This window comes from Aethina tumida, chromosome 5, assembly GCF_024364675.1.
Source record: "Aethina tumida isolate Nest 87 chromosome 5, icAetTumi1.1, whole genome shotgun sequence".
Classification (NCBI taxonomy): Eukaryota; Metazoa; Arthropoda; class Insecta; order Coleoptera; family Nitidulidae; genus Aethina; species Aethina tumida.
In genome coordinates, this window is record NC_065439.1 from 20822324 (window position 1) to 20843811 (window position 21488).

At 33.7% G+C, this 21488-nt stretch overlaps 4 protein-coding genes across 5 annotated transcripts in view; all 4 read left to right on the plus strand.

Annotated features, from left to right (window-relative positions):
• The first annotated feature begins 53 nt into the window (after positions 1 to 53).
• On the plus strand, positions 54 to 1577 carry LOC109603524 (peroxisomal targeting signal 2 receptor). The gene is made up of 2 exons (XM_020020023.2): positions 54 to 666; positions 996 to 1577. Exons 1-2 carry the CDS (start codon positions 234 to 236, stop codon positions 1508 to 1510), a joined length of 948 nt encoding a protein of 315 aa, XP_019875582.2. The 5' UTR covers positions 54 to 233; the 3' UTR covers positions 1511 to 1577.
• An 88-nt stretch (positions 1578 to 1665) lies between these two features.
• On the plus strand, positions 1666 to 3881 carry LOC109603532 (tektin-1). Its single transcript, XM_020020033.2, has 6 exons — positions 1666 to 1832; positions 2425 to 2524; positions 2575 to 2829; positions 2878 to 3125; positions 3177 to 3618; positions 3668 to 3881. The coding sequence occupies exons 1-6, from the start codon at positions 1765 to 1767 to the stop codon at positions 3803 to 3805; spliced, it is 1251 nt and encodes a 416-aa protein (XP_019875592.2). The 5' UTR covers positions 1666 to 1764; the 3' UTR covers positions 3806 to 3881.
• A 1075-nt stretch (positions 3882 to 4956) lies between these two features.
• LOC109600825 (receptor-type tyrosine-protein phosphatase N2) lies at positions 4957 to 17131 on the plus strand. Its single transcript, XM_049967847.1, has 15 exons — positions 4957 to 5258; positions 6476 to 6569; positions 10175 to 10225; positions 11332 to 11392; positions 12402 to 12533; positions 12810 to 13045; positions 13104 to 13577; positions 13627 to 14085; positions 14143 to 14284; positions 14339 to 14425; positions 14478 to 14557; positions 14610 to 15041; positions 15098 to 15488; positions 15537 to 15743; positions 15800 to 17131. Exons 2-15 carry the CDS (start codon positions 6479 to 6481, stop codon positions 16101 to 16103), a joined length of 3147 nt encoding a protein of 1048 aa, XP_049823804.1. The 5' UTR covers positions 4957 to 5258; positions 6476 to 6478; the 3' UTR covers positions 16104 to 17131.
• Positions 17132 to 21162: 4031 nt separating this feature from the next.
• Positions 21163 to 21488, plus strand: part of LOC109600819 (lysosomal membrane ascorbate-dependent ferrireductase CYB561A3) — a 50612-nt gene continuing 50286 nt past the window's right edge. Inside the window, exon 1 of one of the 2 annotated variants that reach the window (XM_020017008.2) lies at positions 21163 to 21311. The gene's annotated coding sequence lies outside the window, so the exon portion shown is untranslated. The remainder of the gene's footprint in view (positions 21312 to 21488) is intronic. The other variant, XM_020017006.2, reaches the window with a different exon arrangement.

Below are 21488 nucleotides of genomic sequence, written 5' to 3' on the forward strand. Positions count from 1 at the left end.
GCTCATTAATTATCAATTTTCTCATTACTTCCTTCGTAAAACTTCACTGACCTTCTGCCATGTCTCCTTTAACTCACAGATGGACAGTTCCCACTGTAGCCTATTATATACAAACCTTTTATTTCATATTTCCCCTTATATTTTGACAGTTGTCAAACTACTGTCTAAAATAAAAACAAAACGCTTAGCCTACTGCAATGATGTCCGCTATTAGTTATTTAAAATAAATTAATATGACCACGTTCTTAACCCCAAATAGACATGGTTACAGTGTTCGGTTCTCTCCCTTCAACCCGGACCGTCTGGTGGTAGCAACCAGTCAGTATTTTGGACTTGCCGGCGGCGGCACCCTCTTCATTCTCGACATAAAAGACAACAAACTAGTCCACAATCAAAGTTACGAATGGACAGACGGATTATTCGACGTGGTATGGTCGGAAACGAATGCCAGTCATGTTGTCAGTGCTTCCGGTGATGGGGCCCTGCAACTGTGGAACATAGACACCCCTAATGTGCCACCAGTCACATTCTGGGAGCACAAAAAGGAGGTCTACTCAGTTGACTGGACTAGAACCAGACAGGAACAATTGTTTTTGAGTGCCTCTTGGGATAAGACCATTAAATTATGGGATCCTATAAGACAGACATCTTTAAGTACATTCATAGGTACATAATTATAATAATTAATTATGCTTAAAATTATTCTTAGGGGGGTGAAAATATTCTATATAAATAAATGCAACAAAAAGAAAATTGGTAACTTTATTAATTACTGCATAATAAACCTGAAATTACATATATATCTAGAAATAAAGTAAGCTAAATTTATTTAAAAAAATACCAAAAACTTATGTATGCAGAGCGTTAAAAAATTACACAGTAAGATGCGTTTAAGAATGATAAAAATGGGTGAACCATAAAAAAATAGATTACGTTACTAATTTATATTATTTAACGGTAAAGATGGATGTAAATTATTGATTTCTTTCTCCTAGGTCACACAGAACTGGTTTACAACGCAATGTTCTCACCACACATTCCGAACTGTTTCTCCTCCGTGTCGGGGGATGGTACCCTAAAGCTGTGGAACACCTTGACATCGCCGTCACCGTCGGTGTCGTTCCGTGTACACGACGCCGAAGTCCTGAGCTGTGATTGGTGTAAATACGACGAAAACTTGTTAGCAACCAGTGGTAGTGATGGTTTAATCCGCGGCTGGGACATACGTAATTATTTACAGCCCCTGTTCCAATTCAAGGGCGGCGAATACGCCGTGAGACGCGTGCAATTCTCGCCCCACAGTGTTAGTGTGCTGGCTTCAGTCAGTTATGATTTCAATACGAAAATTTGGGACTTCAAGCAAAGCAATGAGGCTGTGGATGTGATAAAGCATCACTCGGAATTCGTGTATGGATTGGACTGGAACACGCATAGGAAAGGTCAGTTGGCTGATTGTGGATGGGACAGTTTAGTTCATGTTTTTACTCCCCAGTCACTGAATAATGGTTGATGTTATTATTGTAAAATATATGTTTAATTATTGTATTATAAGATACTAATAAATACTCATAAGTGAACTCATGTGTTTTATTGTTGTTATTTAGTATTGATGCGAGAATGATAGATGGCTGGTGTATATCCATGGTAACGAAACGTAACTTCAAAATTCCGTCACTCGATGACATGCTATTGATCAAATATACATTTTACCTCAACATTTTACTGAGATTTACAAGAATTATACCTTATTATTAAAAACTCATTATGAATCGTAACGTTTTGACTCACTTGAAGGAATATTCCTGCGTTCTTGTTCCACCACCCCCATCAAGGTAAGCTTTAATGTAGGAGTAAGTCAAAATATCTTGCACAATCCCATTGAACAAAAAAGAAGTTTTTTAAACAAGTTTCACTAATTTTTAGAAAAATTAAATATATAAGGTCTTTCTAAAATATGTTATCACAATTTGGGATTAGGTAGAACATTCCCATCTTTTTTTTTACCCTATATTACAGTCACTGAATATTTTTTAAATTATTGAAGTTATTCATATTCTTTCTAATTCAGAAAAAAAAGATACTCTTGATTAATTTTAATTATCAATTATTAAATTAATAAAAATATATTGTAAATGTTTTATTATCAAAATTAATTAATTGTATGTAAATGACTTGTTTATTACATTGAATTGTACATATATATTTTATAATAACTCATATCAAATTTAAACACGATCCGACCAAAGGTTACTAAAATATGAAGATATTTTTTTTCAAGAGAAACTATGTAGAGAAATTTTATTTAGATTGGATATGTTCTACCTATTCCCAAATTTACACCACGTCTTGTATAAAAAATTATAAATTTAATTCTTGAACAGGTTTTAATTGTTTATTTGAAATAATACTTCATAACTTTTTTAGATTTACCCTAAAAGAATGGCACGCACAAAACAAATATCGAAACCGAATCTGTTACGACCAACAGGCTTTGGCCGACAGTGTCATCACAGAATGCGACAGAGTAAAATTATTTCTGTAGCTCTAAAGCCCAGTTTAACAAATTATCTGTAGGTTCGTGAAGAAATCGATGAGAGAACGTTGAACAGCAAACTAGAAACAGACCACAAATTAAATGAGAAAATTAAAGACATCGAGTTCAACAGAAGTGAAATGGGCATTGAGAGAAAAGATGTGGTCATGGAAATTGAGAACATGCTGACCTACATCGACAGAATCAAGCTTTGCCTAGATTCGCTGAAGGAAAATGCTGAAGTTATATGCTTGAAGTGCATTATTTGTAGAGAAGAACGACTTGGAATTGACCTGGTATTGCCTTATATTTTAATAATTTTATTATTGTATCTTTCCTTGCAGTGTACCGATTGGGTAGACAAAGAGTTGAGAAAAGAAATCGAAGTAATTCAGGGAGCTCAAAACTTAATGCGCCGCACCCTGGAAATGGCTAATGAACAAGTGCGACGTTTGAGATCCACGTTATACTTTCTGGATCGTGATTTGGAAAGCAAGGAAAACGTTAAGAAAATCGACGAAAACAACCTCAGCATCTCCCAGAACAGCATGCACTTGAGCATGTATCACGGATTTGCACCCCTGGATTATTGGTATTAGCCACTCAGATATAAACGTTTTAGTTTTAAGTATTATTGTTACAGCACCGTATCCTTGGAGGATTGGAAGGATTACACAGAAGAACTCGTAGAAAGGGCTGCAAAAGAGATAAACAGTGCACGTCAACTGAGATCGTACATCGAGACGCTGTTGTCACAAGTAATAACCGACTTGAAGAGCCAGTATAACCTGGTCAATGCGGCGTTCACCAGCAGAATCGAGGAGCAGAAGGAGGTGAAATTGAAACTTGAAGTGCAGCATGCAGAAGTCGTGCGTCAAGCTAACGAAATGACCCGTGCCATCACTCGTTTGGAGATATCGATTGCCGAGAAGGAAGGATTCATGGCTTTGGCTCACACTAGACTGGGCAACAGGGCGCAAAGAGATGGTGTCGAGTTGTGCAGGGATGGCGTGCAGACTTCCTTGACCAACGAAGTCGTGGAGCTCAGGAGGCACTTAAGTCAATTGCAGCACACTCTTGCCGAAGTACTGGCTACTGTTTGGTTAATGTGAATTATTGATTGGATGTTTTCAGGCGCAAGCTTCCTTGAGATACCTGTTGAAGACTCAAATCCAATTGGAGGAGGACATAAATATCAAAACCAATACTTTGAAGATCGACGAGGTTGATTGCATGACTTTGAGACAAGGCATGGATTATCATGCTTATTAAAATACTATATATATATACACTATTGTACCTGTAATGGAAGTAGTCGAAATTGATTATTAAACACTTTTATTAAACACCAAGGTACTTTAATAATCCACTCACGTAAAAACGTCAGAGATTGAACACAAGGTTTTATAGATAATTTATCTGAAAAACTACGCACCAATAACTCAATTAACTGATAATTAAGGTGAGGTGAGGCAAAATTTAGGGGGAACTCGGTGCGAATAAACAATCAGCAGTTGCTCAACAACGGAATTAGTTGTCGATAACGCTGAAAATCGTTGTTATCGCTTAATTGTTCGATGTCGTTTTATCTGAATGCATGCTGGTAGTGTTCACGTAGTTGAATGTGTGCTGAAAACGTTTCAAAATGAAATGGTTTTAAATTTAAATTGATGATCTGTTAAGTTAAGGTTGGAATGTGTGACTGGCGTTTAGAAAAATGTGTTAAATGGTAAGTTTCGAATTATAATTCATATAGTTGAACAAGGAAAAACTAGATACAAAAACTGTGATGAAAACTTAAGTATATATAAGTTTTATTGATTAGTAATGTACATGAAAATTTGCATGTACTAAGTATAATTTTATTATTCTTAATGGTAAGGTAAACAAATAGCTCGTGTTGAATTTGATGGAAATGAAATGATATCATCGAGTCCGGATATAAAGAATCATAATAGTAAAATTTGTTTTTTGTGGTTTATAAATCATTCATTATCTATTTACTTTCTATTCATAAATAAACAATTTAAATAATATATTTGGAATGGAAGTCTTACAAGCAACCCAAAGGTGAATAATAAAGCAGACTAAATTAAAAAAAGGAAACATTTATTTTAAAGCTTTGAAATATTTTTAACTTGATATAAAATTCTTTAGGTATAATTTTATTTAATAAGCAAATTATACCTATAATCAGATAATCTCGAAGATAAATAGGGCAATTCTAAGGATTATGACCAAAAAACTGTGTCTTTACATCATTTGAGATGTCCTCTTTTTCATTTGAGCTTATCCTGGCACTTTATTAAAATATGCCATAAGTATGGCTGTAACAAAAGGCATTTTTCGGAGGAGGAAACAAAGACGATAATAATTGGTCTGGACACCCGGGCAATATATCGCAACATGAAAGTACGTAGCGAGTTGGGACGACGATGAATGAAAATTTCAAAATTGGACCAAACGATCCCAACCCCTGCGAATCGATTTTCGTCCTACGTACACCGCCTTCGCCATGAAGTGACGCGCCGACGCCTCGCCGTCACGACGCTCACGGATAGAACACAATTGCCGACATCCAGACGGCACGACGGCCGTCCATTGAATTTATCCCGTTCATTCGGCCGTTTTCCCCATCCGGATTGATAAATCCACTGTCCCGATTCTTGTGTCCGGACCGTCACGACGAGAGATGTTGTAGTGCAACTGCCCGCGGCTAGTGCTGGTAAGTGGGCTGCCGTATTTTGTTGCATCATTAAACATCCATCAGCACCCACCTGTTTGGTGGCGGTAATGTCACCTCCATCTAACTGGGTTGCTGCCCGCGGCACTACAGGCATGTTTCATGCTTCTCGTGTACGTTTATCGATGGTTTTGTTGTTGTGGTACCTGGTCATTTAACAATTGGGTAAACAATTAAATACTACACGACCCGTATGGGTCGTGCAGTTATTAGGACGTACCAGGGGCTTCGCCCTAGCCAACGGTTGTTGTTCATTTTACGATCTTAATGGCTATATTACTTTGTTTATTATTGATTTTTGCCGGCATGTGCTGTCTATTAATAGATCACAGGTTCACTACAATAGTACATGTTTTGTTTATACATTCATGGTGTTGCAAACACCAAAGTTTTTCCTTTAAACGCCATTTTATTAAAGAGTTGAAAAGTTTTCAATGCTCTCAACAGCGAAACGTTATTAAGGCAATAAAGAGGAGCTTTGAGAGATTTATGGTAATTTTTTGCTTCAGCTTCGTCATGGAAACTTGCAGATTATTTTTAATCAAATTTAGACTATCTACTTTTATGTAAGGGTATTTCAACTTGTTCAAACATGTTTTTAATATATATGTGTGTGCCCTTAAATATACGGATTTATATTTTTTATCCACTACTTTAATGTTAAATAAAATTGATGGTAAAATTGAATCTTATTTTATAATTTGTATGTTGAAATATTATTATCAAACAAAAGTCTCTTTTTGACAAAATTTATCCAAATTATACATTCCTTTAGAATTTACTTAAATTTTATTTATAATTCTGATAACATTTTCTAATAAATAATAAGTAAATTATTTTTATCATGTTAATTAATTAATGTTTTATATAAATAAATAATTGAATTTCGGATACCTTTGTAAAATATTAATATATAAGAAAGTATTTCTCCTCCTTAGTGACCTCAAAAGCTTTCTAAGTCAACGCTTTTAATTGGTCTACCATATTTGAGGTTGTGGTTAATTAATATTATCTTAATATTAATCATTCCTAAGAGTTCACGTTGACTTTTATAACAATCAAACCACAATTAATTTGGTAATTCCAAGGTTTGTATCTTATCACATTAGTTAAATCCATACTCAATCTATTCTTTTTGGTTATTTCCGACATTATCCATTGCTGTATGTGTGAACATCGAAATGTTTTTTATTTTTCAGGCCATGCCGTGGCCTGGCTCATCTTTGAAGCTTGCACTGCTGCTACTGGCAGCCACCGTCGGTCCCCCCGGACTCGACGCCGAGCAGAATGTCGGTGAGTGCCTCAATTTCCCCATAACGACAACCACATTAAAACTTGTCGCCGCATTTATGATTAAAATGCAACGTTGTTCGCCCGACTTTTCCAACCCATCTCACACGGTGGTGGATGTCGGTGCGGCGATTTATTGCCCCGCTTGATTAAATAACCGCAATCGGAACGGTTTTTAATTTCCCCCTTTATTGCGTAACTGAACGTTCAACGTTCAACTGGACGGAGAATCAATGTATCGATCCATCGGGATTGTTAAAAGACCGAAGACCTGAAAGAGCGACGAAATCATCGTGGACGCCCGTCTTTTATGGTATTGTTGTTTTGAATATGGCCATTTTTTTTATTTTGGTGCGTGATTTCCCGAAGTAAATGCGAAATCGATGAGTTTTATTTTGGTCGTTGATTGTTTGCGTTTGATCGCAACGAAATATTATGTCTTTAACCCAGCCTCGAATTTTAATCGGACGAAGTCGTAAATTACTTCGCAAACTGGATAACGTTTTATCCCTTTTAGAAGAGACCAATCTGAGCTGAAAATTGAATATTGACTTTCTGTATACGTTAAATAGTTCAAGTAAGATAAACGACGGTAATTTAAAAACATAAATGATTTATGACAGACAAAAATAACAAAAAACGACGAGAAAGCAGTAAAACTGATAAAACAGGGAAATATCGTTACCTGAGCTCATACAAACTGTATAAAGTTATATATACGCCCACACGTTTCCCCGGACCAGGAGCGTGGGAGCACACAATTATTTCTGCAGTCTAAATTTAGAGTTTAAAGTACTGAAAGTGGCCCTTTTACTTGTCTGTTCCAAAAGTCGGTGTATTTATTTAACTTTAATTTTCTGATGGAGTTTGTTAAATTATAACGATGCCGAATCAAGACCTCGTATCGATTTTGATGACGTTCACTTCTGAGAAAGTTTTCCGAATGTTTTTCTTCTTGTTATATTGATTGGGGATTGTTTGTTGGATGTGTGATATGGATCGTGTCGTTAACGTAAAACTTTTAAATCGATTATTAAATTTAATTAAATTATTAAAATTCATTTTCTCTTTTTTTAAAAAAATGGTGGATGCGTTTCAAGGTCAAAATAGTGATTTGGCCACTGAAAGATAGAACAAGTTTTATTTTGTCTAATTTTCTAGTAACTTTTTAGTAACTTTTGATACTGCCAACTTATAAACAAAGTTTGCTTAAAAACATACAAGTTATACGTATTAGAATAACATAACCTAAAAATAAGTATGTTGTCTGCACTGGCAAAAAATTGGTACGTTTAATACCATTAAACTGAACAACAAATTTGATAATACACTGTGCAAAAAATTTCTGTAACAAATTATAAACATTATATTATTCTAAAAGATCATATAAAGTCTGAAATGATAAAAAATTATAGTTGTTATAACAACAACTTTACATACAATACATGTTGAACCTGGCTAAATAATTTCCTGTGTCTAATTCGATAGATTTTTTAAACAAATATTTAATAATTGTCTTTTATTTTTTATTTTATGTTTTTGCATTTGATAACATAAACGTGTTTTATTTAATTTGGATATTTATATCAATTTATTACTAAAGCAGAAACCTTTTCAATAATTATTGAATATAAATATAATAGAAACAAATTCAGTCGAACTTCAATATCTCCAACATTTATTTGCCAGAAAATAAAGTCAAGACTTGTTAAATAATCAATTGATTACCCAAGTTTGGGAGTCTCAATTTATTGCTACGTGTAATAAAGTAATTGGCCAATTTATTGTCTAATTTTTAATTGATCAATAAATTGCTAGAAGACAGAATAAGTTTCTCCCTAACTTTACAACTAGAACTGTTTAGATTGTTTATAAACATATACAGGTTTTATGTACTACTAAATAATTTAAACTAATAATATGTGTCTTTCTCGTACTGGTAAAAAAGTGGTACCTAGACTGTGTAATAAATATCTGTAACAAATTATAAGTTTATAAATAAAAATTAACCTTAATTATATTAATTTAAAAGATCAGAATCATTTTTATTTGTTTCATATTATTATAATTATTATAATATATTATAATTTCACATGTAATACATTTTGAACTTAGTTAAATAATTCCCTATGTTTAGTTTAACATTTTTTTTTACACAATTACTTTGTAATTGCCATTTTATATTAATCCAATTGATTATCCAATGTTGAGGATTTACTGCTACGTGTAATAAAGAAATTTGCCAATTTATTGTCCAATTTTTAATTTCCCTAACTTTCTAGAACTGCTTAGTAACTACCAACTTATAAAGAAACATATACAGGTTGTATGTACTAAAATAATTTAACCAAAAAATTAGCTAACAAACTGTATAATAAATTGATAAAACAAATTATATTTAAGTTAATATTAAAAATTAACCATAATACTATTACCCTAAAAGATCAGATGAAGTCTGAAGTATTTTTGAAAATAAATCTTAGTATTGCGTATTAGTGTTTACGTTTTGATTGATTTTTGACCAAGAAATTCGCCATTCCAATTCATTAACCTAAAATAAGAAGAAGCCAAATATTCTTTATTAAGTGATCAATCATTAATCTGGTATCTATTAGATTATCTGTTTATTAAATCACGCTGTCATAACATGATGAGTTCAATAAATTACACAGAATGTGGCCATAATCATTCATTTTTTTATGTATCGATTCACCCGTTCAACAAGACATTAAACACCGCGTTTCGCAGGGGGGTGAGACGTTACGAAATTAATTTATCAAGCCGACACAAAAGAAAACGTAAAAAAAATAATATTTAGACTAAACTAATTGATTCGAGTGGCCGTCTCGAAAACAGTTCCATAAACAGTTAAAAGATAAAACTCAATTACGTCCCTCTGTTTACCTTTCCACCGTCGAAACGACACAAGCATCGCGAGGCCGAACAAATTTAATAACGACGTCCTCGAAGCAATTTTTAATGGTTTCCTTGGACGAGAGCCGTACACATTAGCGGAAAACTGCAACCTTTGACCTACGCAAATGTCAAGGATCCACGCAATCAACATTATTGCTCGGGACTGTCGAATGTTCGAATGTGCGGTCTAATTAAAAACGAACCCTCGCTCAACGAGTCTGTCACCACCGCTTAAATTTAAATGACTCCATGATTTAGTTATCACGTCGATTTCGTGCGACAGCTTAAACGGTTGTTATTTCATCAATTCGTTGAACTAACGCCGTTCTGTGATTTAGTCCGAATCATTTAACGGCAGCTAAGTGCCGATGATTATTAATTAGTTTGCTACGTGTCACGGGTGGAATAAAAATATGCACGGTAAAAATTCAAATTAATACGCAATCTCCGTGTATTTAGGTCGCCGCTTCATAAATATCCAATTAAAAACTTAATGCATATAGATCGTTAATAATTCCAGAAGTGTAGATAGATCGAAATCGTTTTGCACAAGAGGAAATAAAAACGAAGCAGGCACTGAACAAGCCTTATTTACTTTTAAAACACCCACACATTCGTTTGAGTACTTTGTAATTGTTTTTAAGCGCGTTTCCTTTTGTTCCTTTTGTCCTGAACCCTTTTCTGTGTTTCAGGCTGTCTTTACAGCGAGAGATTATGCCTCGAGGATGAATGGTGCTACGACGGTAAGAGACATTTGAGTTAGAACTAGATATATTGCTTTCAAATGCCTTCTATTTACTTAATAGCCTTTTATGTGACTGTAAACATGCGAGAACAATTAACCTAATTATCTGAAGTGATCAATATCCAATCAAAAATAGCACTTGAATTTCTGAAAATTCGTTTTACTTACTTAAAATGAGTTTTGTTTTTATTGGATACTGATACACATTGAAAATATCACAAAATCAATATATAAACATGGAGGGTGTACCAAACTGTTGTTATCAGTATTTCAGAACAAATAGAGAAAAACTGACTTAAATTTCTAGAGCCCGATGTTTTCAAAATATTGATTGGAGCAAACTATATGTTAGCATCTCTAATTGGTCTCAAAACTTTTTTGTTTAGTACATTTTGACGAACGATAAAAATTTACACAAAAAAATATATCTCATTAATATTTTGGTAAAATTGTGCAACTTTTTCATCAGAAAAAATCAAGATTTTCAAAAATTTTGAGTAAATATCATGTATGAAACAAAGAGGGTGTAAATTGATCATTCATTTTATTTATGTTTTCAGAAACCAAATCTTATATGTACATACACTCACACAAAATTTGTAACATAAGTACTTAACTTGGACGAAATTGAACTGTTAAGATATATTAATAATAAGTATATTAAATATCATGTTTATCATTTGTCAAAATAATAATAATAATAATAAATAAAAAATATTACTCATATTGACAAAAATCAGTTTTGTAGATGTTTCAGCAACAGGAGAACCAATTTGAAACACCCTGTACTCTTCACAATTAAAATCAACGTTTGAAATTGTCGATTGATTAAGAAAGACATATGATATTAAATTTAACTTCGCATCGCAGTAACTCTGAAGTAGTTCACAGCAAATAGTCGCACTGTTTAATTAAGACCAGTTCCATAAACTCCTCAACAATATACGGGCATGATATCTATCGCAGCGGAACAAATAACAAGATGATAAGTTCGAAATATTTCCCGTCTCTGAAACTTTAATTATTCAGTCTCCCACAATATTCTCGACTGGATTATTATCAGCCGCATCTTGACAGTCATAATTAATTCGACGTTTCTTTCAGATTACGCGTTTGGGCGGTGTCTGCAGGCAACAGGCGACGTCGACGAGGACGACCTTTACAGGTTCGTAAAATACATCTTCAAGCTCTGAATTAAATCAAATGTAAATTTGATCCTGCAATGTAAATTGGCGTGAATATCGAGCTTAATCTCAATCAACCCACGTACTAAGATCCGAATGCTGTCGGGATACGCGTCAGATGTGGCGTTTGGCCTAAATTTCAACGAAACCGGTCATCAATTTTCGTTTCGCTATATCTGGAACGAGTCGGTTGCAGCCTTACCTCACGGTAAATCGGTGAGTTTTATTCCACGCGAAGAGGAACAATCGATTAGGGTTTTTGTCTCGTTTAACCGACCTGAAACGAGATGCGCCTTTAAAATAGTAATCTAAAAGGAAACTTCGACTTTCCTTTGTTATCCTTGGAATATTAAAAACTGCGAATGCGCCGGTAATTTCGCTAGCTCGTTGAAAAACTCATTTCCCAACCAAATCTTGTACTTAGCCTCTTACGAAACTTTAACGCTGTTAAGAACAAACTTGTTAATATTGTAATTACACTTGAAACTTTCAGTTGCGCACTAATGGCTGTAGATGTTGGTGAATTCCCGTAAAACTAGCATAGTATTTCATAACCCACATCAGCTGCAAATAAAAGAATCCAATAATATGAAGCGACGCAGTTGGTCACGTTCCCACAAAAGAATTTTGCTGCCATGACAACCTGAATATTTAATGTTGAAACCATTTTCATTCGGAAAGTTGTACAGCAATTTTCAATTATGGCGAATGCGCACACATCATTAAAACAAAACTGGTATCTCAAAGGAAAATGAACTTTCTAGTAATTATTCAACATGTTGTATTATCAAGTCAGCTGTTTAAACTAAATTATTCAAACCGCTGGTTTAATATCACGGCTTAGTTTAAAGTTTAATTATGGTTGGGGCTTTTTACTGAGATTAATACCTCCTGAAATTAAAGTCATTAGATACAATGTCAACGCTGGCTTGTAAGCCGATCCTTTCAACTTTAGTGATACTTCGGGTTTTACAAGCTTGTATTTTTCAGGTTTAATCTGGGAAGAGAGGAATTGCACGAACTGAGCTCAGAATTACGACGACTTTTTGCATTGGGTTATCGATGGAGTCACGCGTACACCCAATGCCGCCTCCAGGCAATGCTCTATGCCACCCAACACGAGTAAGACACTTTAAACTTATATTAATAATAAAAAACTTAAATGTATGTACAGTCAAACTTTACTTTCTCGTTAAATTAACTTCAGCCCACGAACAGTCGTGACGTTATCCATGAGGGAAAACTAAGTAATCAATCAGATTAATTCAATTCATGCCACTGGGAATACTAAATTAACGTCAGTGGTTTGTTTGGTAAACAGTTGTTAAGCTTCGAACAATAACGTCGCCACGTTTTATTTATAAACCCATTACATTAACCCTAATTACCTTCTTCCAGCATGACATTCGACCAGAACACTTGCACCCATCTGGTGGATCAGGACCTGGAGGGCGCCCTGAAAGCACTCGAGGGTCAAGTCCCGTTGGACCCCCACGAGGTCGCCATCATCAAGTACACCCCCAGCGTGGACAACCCCCACGCCGACTACGCCGACGAAGTCTACTACCCCCCCGAAGACAACCGACCCATGCAGAACTTGCGAGACAAAATCCTCGACTCTGACGCCATCGACAGTAACGGAACTCCACACTTTCCTTTCCGTCCCCACCTAATAAAACGTTCGTTTTGCAGTTGTCGGAATGGAAGACCCGTACACCGAGTATCAAATGGTGAAACGCACCTGGATCCCTCAAATGCACAGGCGATCATTGCCACAATTTTTCACGGAGCAGTACAACACGCCCGGAAATTTTCGCCTCGGAAAGGAGACCCGCGACGATTTGGAATTCCTACCCCAATATGACGACCGTTACGCCACGCCCGTGGTGGAGGACAACTCCCAGCCCGAGTCCTACATCGATCCGGACGATTACATGAGCTTCGGCGACTTGACCGAAATGTATCCCATCATCAAGTACTTGAACGACAGGAGGCTCAGTCCGAGGGAAATCGAGAAGTTTTTGACGCCCAGCAACTACAACAAGTTGGCGCAACTGTTGCGACAGTTCGAGAAGTCCGAGGAGCAAAACAAAGACTACTTAAATGAATTGATCAAGAGAAACATGATGGAGGAGGAGGGTTATCAAAATGATGCTGCACAAGAAGGTACTGAAATATTATTAACGGTACAAAATATCACAATTGAAACTTTCAGGTCTGCTCACGGACGAATTCAATCCAGAGTGGGCCCCCAGAAATGCCATCCCCTTTTCCGACGACTTATCGGAGTCCCGAATATACTTTGACGAAATGGAGCAACCGGAAGAAGACGTCAACGAAGAGTACGGCTCAGGACATCCCTCAGTACCTGAGGAGGTATTCAGAGAACGCAAGACTAAACACCAGGCCGCAAGGAAGCCTACAAGCGAGATTTTTCGAGAGTTGAAGGCGCAGCAACAGGTACATAACGAGGATTATGACGGGAAGTGGGGAAAGATTGAACCGAATCCGGGAATTTACACGGAGGGGGGCGTTGTCCAAGGCGAAACTCCGGATCAGGAAAGATCCTGGAGACTTTTGGACAAGTACATGGCATTTAAAAGACCTGAACGGTTGGACGTCAAGAAACCTGGACCACCCTTTGATTCTCAAGTTGTGGAGGCTATGAATAACGGTGATAAGCCTGTACTGGTGGTGTGATAGGGTAATAATTAAATTTAATTAATTTCAGCTCTGAAGAGTGACCATAAATCTATGGCAGATATTATCATTCCTAATATGATGAAGAAAGAACCTCGTGGAGTTCACCCAAATCCTTCACATGAGATCCACGAATCAGAAAATCAGTATGTCTACGTTAATTTTAAAGATAAGTAAGTTATTATTTTCTGTGGCTCAAACGTGGTAGTAAAACTTTTGATTTGTAGTCTACAATCATGGCGACAAGGTGCAATCATTATTTCCAATATTTCTAACCTTTTACATTTAGAAAGCGGTGCTTTTGAAGATGGACAGTAAGAGATTACATTTTAATCAAAAACTGCTTAATATAATAGTGTATTTTAGGGTTGAACCTCATGCTGTGGCGTTCAAAGTTTTACCAAACAGTCGAGGACTCAATGTGACTGAAGTAGCAAGACGAATAGGTAAACACTTTTAGACCAGCATCTAAAAAAAATAATAATAAACATTTTGTAGATTTTATCAAAGATCGTCTTGAGGAACTAACTGGAATCCAAGTTGTTTCTGCTGGTATCGGTGACAAGGAAAAAATGCAAACAGTTCTATCGTCCAAATTAAAGGAACCTTACAGCACCTTCTTCATAGTAATTTTTCTGGTTTGCAGTATTTTAGTCGCACTGATCTTTGCAACTCTTCTTCTGCTTATAATCAAGAAACAAGTGAAAAAAATCGAGAAACTTCAAAACCTGAGCAAGCCTGACACTGAAGCTAGTAAGGATTATCAAGACTTGTGCAGAGCTAGAATGGCCGGCAAACAACCAACTGGTGAGACAGTTCACGGAAGAATTACGTCCTTGTCCAGAGAATCGGAACAAAGTCCTTCTAGCAGATCGAGCACTTCATCTTGGGGCGAGGAACCGGCCTTACACAACATGGATATTTCTACCGGTAAAACTATTATCACTAGCACCAATCATTTAACGAATTGTTGTTGTTTAATTCAGGTCACATGGTTTTGAGTTACATGGAAGACCACTTAAAGAACAAGGATCGCTTGGAACAGGAATGGGTAGCCTTGTGTGCCTACGTGGCTGAACCCAGCGAAACCACCATCGCCCTGAAGAAGGAGAACGTGGAGAAGAACAGATACAAGGAAGTGGTACCGTACGATCACGCACGTGTAATTCTCAACGAATTGTCTAACGCAAACGGGTCGGACTACATAAACGCATCTAGTATCACTGACCACGATCCCAGGAACCCTGCTTACATAGCAACTCAAGGACCTCTACCGCACACCGCACCGGAATTTTGGCAACTGATTTGGGAGCAAGGCGCCGTGGTCATCGTCATGTTGTCCCGGCTTACTGAGGGTGGAGCAGCCATGTGTCATCGGTAAGGCTTGGCAGGTTTGCTTTGATTGTTCTAATTGGTGATTTGCAGCTACTGGCCTGAGGAAGGATCTGAGTTGTACCACATTTATGAGGTGCACTTGGTGAGCGAGCACATCTGGTGCGACGATTATTTGGTCAGATCCTTTTACTTGAAGAACATACGAACTGGCGAAACTAGGACCGTGACTCAATTCCACTTCTTGTCTTGGCCTGAATCCGGAGTACCCGCATCCACTAAAGCTTTGCTGGAATTCCGGTAGGTACTGCTTCAATTAATTAGGATCGTTGAAGTTAATTTTGTTGTTGTTTCAGTCGGAAAGTGAACAAGTCGTACCGTGGAAGATCCTGCCCGATAGTGGTGCATTGCAGCGACGGTGCAGGACGGACCGGCACTTACTGTTTGATCGACATGGTACTAAGTAGGATGGCAAAAGGAGCAAAGGAAATCGACATAGCGGCGACCCTGGAACATCTACGCGACCAAAGACCAAGAATGGTGGCGACCAAGCAGCAGTTCGAGTTCGTGTTGACGGCCGTAGCTGAAGAGGTACACGCAATTCTAAAGGCTCTACCACCGCAACCCTCCCCCGCCCCGGTACAAGAAAAAGAGAAATAATGATTAAATCTTGGTTTTCGATAAGTTAATCAGAAGAAATCCGCGACAACCAGCCCTGTTGTGTGTTTCTTGCGATGGAAACTTTTTGAGTTGTTTATTGGTTTCTTTTGCTTGCATGTTTTAGTACCTTGTAGATGATCTGTTACGTTTACATACTACATATCTATGTTTTGTAAGTACTAATTATCTATCGCGCTTGAATATCATACGAAATACATACCTAAATATAATATTCTATTGTTACTTAGTCATTGAATATATTTTTCCCACAAGACAATGAAAAATATATAAAATTGATGTTTACTTTTAAAGAAAATATATAAGTATATCAAACATACATACATATATATGTTAAACTATATATATATTTTTGTGTCGATGTATCTCTTAAAAACTCTATGTTATCTGAATGAGAAGTTTAAATTAACGTTGTTGATTTAAGAATATATTTATGTCCTAAAACATAATCGGTCAATTGCTATCTATGTAGTATTCACAGATTGATGGCTGTCTTGCTCCATACGAATATATATTTTTGAAAAGTTTATTTTTTTAAAAATGATGTGCAAAAAAATATTAGCATCTTTGGTAACCAGCCTCCCGAAAAGGTTAATATTTTTTAGGGCTTCGTTAAAGAGTTTTATTCTCAAGTTGATCTTGAATGCGGTTACAGAGAAACGTGAACTGAAGGGAGATTGATTTTATTTATTTTCTTATGTATATTTAACAAAAACGATGGAAAAGTCCCCGCGAATTGCAAACACACACACACATCCGCACACATTATTGCATTTGCTACAAGGTATGTGAATGTTTTTGATGCGGGGGACTTTTGTCGTGATTAGATTTAAGGAGAGGTATAATTACAAATGTTCTACGCTATATATTTATTATCTACTACATATATTTTGTCAAATCATAAGATAAATAATGTTAACGTATATTAAAAATAATATAAATGTACTGAATTTCTGATTTAGAATAGTGTAATGTAAACTACGTGTATGTATACAGCATACTAGTTGTTATTTTTGTCTTTTAATCCTTTCATTACCTCCAATCCCGTCTTTAACTAAAACAAGGTAAGTGATTTTGAAATACAACTTTACCATGAAGGTAACATAAATATGATGAAAAGGTACAAGAATATAAAAAAGTAATTAAATTTTATTAATGGTCAGATGATGATAACTTCTAATTTGTGGTTATATTCTTTAACAGAATGGAAAGTTAATTATTTTTATATTACTCCTAACTGTTACAATAACAATGTTATAAGTATAATAAAATGATGCTTTATAAAAACTCTATATTTGCTCTAAAAATATTGACAATAACGTTGTATGCAACTTTATTTGATTTTATGATACGCTAACGTTTATAATATTATCATTGATATATTTTTAGAACTTATAAACAAAACAAATTTATTATATTGTACGTCTATATTTATTTTTTATATCTCATTTTACAAACATTTTTGAAATTAAAATTCTTTATTTTTATATACAGTAGTGGCTATAATTATAGAAACTTTTAAGATCAACTCTATAAAAAACATGGGGGATCATGTTTATAACCAAATTCGACATAAAAATTTTACAAATTTAAATGAACTCGTGACAACAGTTCAAGAAGCTTGAAGAAATATAAACGTCTCGTATGTTGTTTAATCTATGTCACGGAGATGGGCCAAAATTACAAAACAAAAAGTTTTTGATATTATTATAATTATACAAAATGTTAATGTTAAATTAAATTAGACAAATTTAGTCATTAAAAATCCCTTTCAAAATGAAATGTTCAACTCAATTCAGAAAAATATGTTATAGAAGAAGAGTATAGTAGTTTTTATAATAGTGTATAAAAACAATAATAAATTTATATTATTTTAACAATTCACATTAAATAAAAGAGTTATGGCTAAAATATTTAACATTTACAAAAAATGACCAGCACTGCATATAAGATTATCCCATTTTATATTTACTGGATAAATTATTAAGAAAAATTTTCTATTTTTGGATATTTTTATTTATTATTAAATTGATAACTATAAAATCTTATCATTAAATTTTCATATTTAATTTAGTGCCATGAAATGAAAGATATTCATTTTATATTTTCTTATTTCCACTTAATATATTATAAAATATTAATTAAGATCTTTCAAAATTTAATTACGTACATATAGATTACATAACATGTTAATTGAATTATTAATATAATACAATAAATCGATTGTTAAAGTTTTTATAAATGTGTATAAATTCCCATTTTAAAAATTTTCTCTTATAACTATCAAGACAATTTAATTGTTCTTTGTTATATCAAGTTGAGTTTACTTCTTTAATTTCTCATATTTTATATATATATATATATATATATATATATATAAAATATGTATATATAATAATATATATATATATATATATATATATATATATATATTGTATAATTCATCAATTCAATTATCAATCTTAGAAAATAAAAAAATCCTAAAATATAATTTGAATAAATTTTCATTTTAATTAACTAAATCTTTCATAACTATTTAAACAGATAAATTAATACTTCTATTATATATTATATTATTTATATTACGTGAATCTTAATGTTTATGGAATAACAATAATATTGCCAATATTTCCAATACTCACGTAGAAAAATAAATAAAATCTACTTAAGATGCAATCGTAGGAACGAATGGAGTAAAAAAAAGCTTCGAAAGATAGGTCAAGCTGCAACACATATCTCTATCGATCCCGCGAGTCAAAGAGTTTTAAATTTCCTTCGAGTAAGTGGAACGAATCGTCACGAATACAAAACAGGATAAATGAAATATTTCGCAATTTCGTATTATAGGGAAATAATAAACAACTTTATTTACGTATTAATATGTCTATTAACGGTTTGTAAAATAATTAAAATAAGCATTTAATTAACTGTTAAGTTATAATACTATAAAGACATATTGCAAAATATTTATATATAGTAATAAACAAATAATATTATTAAAAAAAGTTTTGTAAATTATAGTTTAATTCAACATTTACAGTTTGTGCAAAAATTAATTAAAGAAGATATTTTTTAAATCACATTTTTATTTCCTAATTAATTCTTAAATTCAATAATAATTATATTAAGGAAACTATACATAAATTTATATTTGCAACAATTTTTTTTATTAGTTTGCATAATTTGTGAAAAACTGATCTTAATTAGAAAAAATATAAAGAAAAATGTTATTGTAGCTATTTACTTTTTATTTGTTTTATATAAATTGACCATCCATTTGTGATGAAAACACTCTTGTACACATCAAAGGATAAAAAAACTCTTAGCATACCATAAAACTGTATTTTATAAAACTTGACAGAATTCTATCACATGTAACACTTTTTTCAGTCAAAAAATGAATTCCTTAAACGTAACTCAGGATGAAGTAGAAATATTTAAACTAGAAAAACTGAATGTTTACAAATTTTATGATATCTTCATAAAAAACAATGAAACCAAATTAAATTTTAATTATAAATAATAAAATTTTTTATTTATATACTTTTTATATTATATTAGAAAAATTATTAAATATCTCTTTAAATTTTATAATAAAACCTTCGTTAAGAAGATGTTAAAATTCCTGAAATAGAATTCTGAAAAACTGAAAATTTCCTAAATTATTTTTTTAGTTTAATAGAAAATACCATAAAAAATAGTGTCAATTAAAAAATAATTTTGTATTTTTAATGATATTTTATTAATTATAATATTTTTAGAATAGAAATAAATTTATAATAATATCTCAAAAAAAATTTTAAGATAAATTCTAATTAAAGTAGAATTTAGTGTCTTGAATGTGATAATAACATTTATAATTATTCACAATAATATTTTATTGTAATAGAAATAATTTCTTCATAAAAAGTTTAAAATATCTTTATAAAAAAGTAACAATAAAACTAAATTAAATTTTAATTTTAATACAAAATACCTTAATAGTTTTAATTAAAATATAATGTGTATTTTTAATGACATATATTGTTAATTATAATAATATTTATTAGTATAGAAATTAACAATAAATTTTTTACAATATTTTAATACCTTATTAAAGAAATTTGACAAAATTGTAATATTCTATTATTATTTTAATAAAATTTATTATTAACTGAAATTGTTATAGTTGTCAACAAATTTTATAATAAATATTTAGATGGTTTTCTGGATCAATTTTTCTCTTTGTTTGATGACATCTCTATTGGGTGATACACAAATTAATATTTATAGCATAAACATATTTATTTATTGCATTAATTGAACAATTTACAATTAATTAAAATTAAAATACAATTGAAAAAGTTAAGGGGTTGTTTCAAACTTTAAATAACCACGCTCTATGTACATTATAACGGCGATAATTAAATATCCTAATTAAAGTTGCTTTAATCAACGTGTCAATCATTTAAAGATTGATTAAGGAAAATAATTGAATTCTGCAGGAAATTTAAAGCAACAATGGAAAGTTTAATACGTTTAAAAGTTGCGTAACATTGTTATTTCTTTATACCTTTGTGTGCTATTTTTAAAATGCCTATTTGTATGTGTTAATTTATCATCTATATAAAATATCTATTATTGAGTTTACGTCATGACTTAATCGATGACTACATCCATGTTGGTATTGTAATTTTTCAACTTATTTCAGTACAGTGCTTCTAGTTTCTTTCTACTAAACGGTAATCAAATTAATATCTGAAAAAATACGCTTCGGTCTTCTTGTTGTCAATTATTTGTTTGTTGTGACAAGGACAAGAGAAACAGGACGATTCCCACGTCCGGAAGGGTGTCAGTCGGTCCGGGTGGCTCCTTGACGAAAACGCGCTATCGCAGCATCTTCCCGCCGCTTAAACAATGCCGAAATAACATAATAACCGTACGGTATCCATGACGACCCGAGAGCGGATCTGCAACTGGTCTGCGAGTGCGTAGAAACGGGCTCTTCAGTCCGAAAACGGTACACACACCCTAGTCCTCATCTCTTGCGTCCTGTGTTCGGTTGGCGGGATCGCGTCGTTCGCGTGAGCCTCTCTTTCTCTTTTTCTCTTTCACATACACACATACGCCGCATCCATCTCCAGCGGTCCGGCCATCAGGCACCAGCTCTTCGGCACCGCTCCGCCTAACTCGGCCCAGACTTCCTGCAAGGTACGGTTGTTTCTTGTTAATTTTTTTCGTGTTTTTTTGGGGGGGCTCGGGAAGCGGCACTTCGACGAGGTCTCTTGTCGGAGCGGATAGGATGCCGGCAATCATTGCGCCCGTCGGTGTGTGCGGCGATTTAATTCCGAGGCGTTTGAACGTTAACTCGATTTGCAGATGCGGAAT

Excerpts from the sequence above, each read along its gene's own strand:
- LOC109603524 (XM_020020023.2), top strand. The coding sequence starts at position 234 with ATGACCACGTTCTTAACCCCAAATAGACATGGTTACAGTGTTCGGTTC. Across the intron at positions 667-995 it reads ATCTTTAAGTACATTCATAG|GTCACACAGAACTGGTTTAC; the intron begins GTACATAATTAT and ends TCTTTCTCCTAG.
- LOC109603532 (XM_020020033.2), top strand. The coding sequence starts at position 1,765 with ATGAATCGTAACGTTTTGACTCACTTGAAGGAATATTCCTGCGTTCTT. Across the intron at positions 1,833-2,424 it reads GTTCCACCACCCCCATCAAG|ATTTACCCTAAAAGAATGGC; the intron begins GTAAGCTTTAAT and ends TAACTTTTTTAG. Across the intron at positions 2,830-2,877 it reads AACGACTTGGAATTGACCTG|TGTACCGATTGGGTAGACAA; the intron begins GTATTGCCTTAT and ends CTTTCCTTGCAG.
- LOC109600825 (XM_049967847.1), top strand. The coding sequence starts at position 6,479 with ATGCCGTGGCCTGGCTCATCTTTGAAGCTTGCACTGCTGCTACTGGCA. Across the intron at positions 14,086-14,142 it reads TGTGGAGGCTATGAATAACG|CTCTGAAGAGTGACCATAAA; the intron begins GTGATAAGCCTG and ends AATTAATTTCAG. Across the intron at positions 15,489-15,536 it reads GGAGCAGCCATGTGTCATCG|CTACTGGCCTGAGGAAGGAT; the intron begins GTAAGGCTTGGC and ends GGTGATTTGCAG.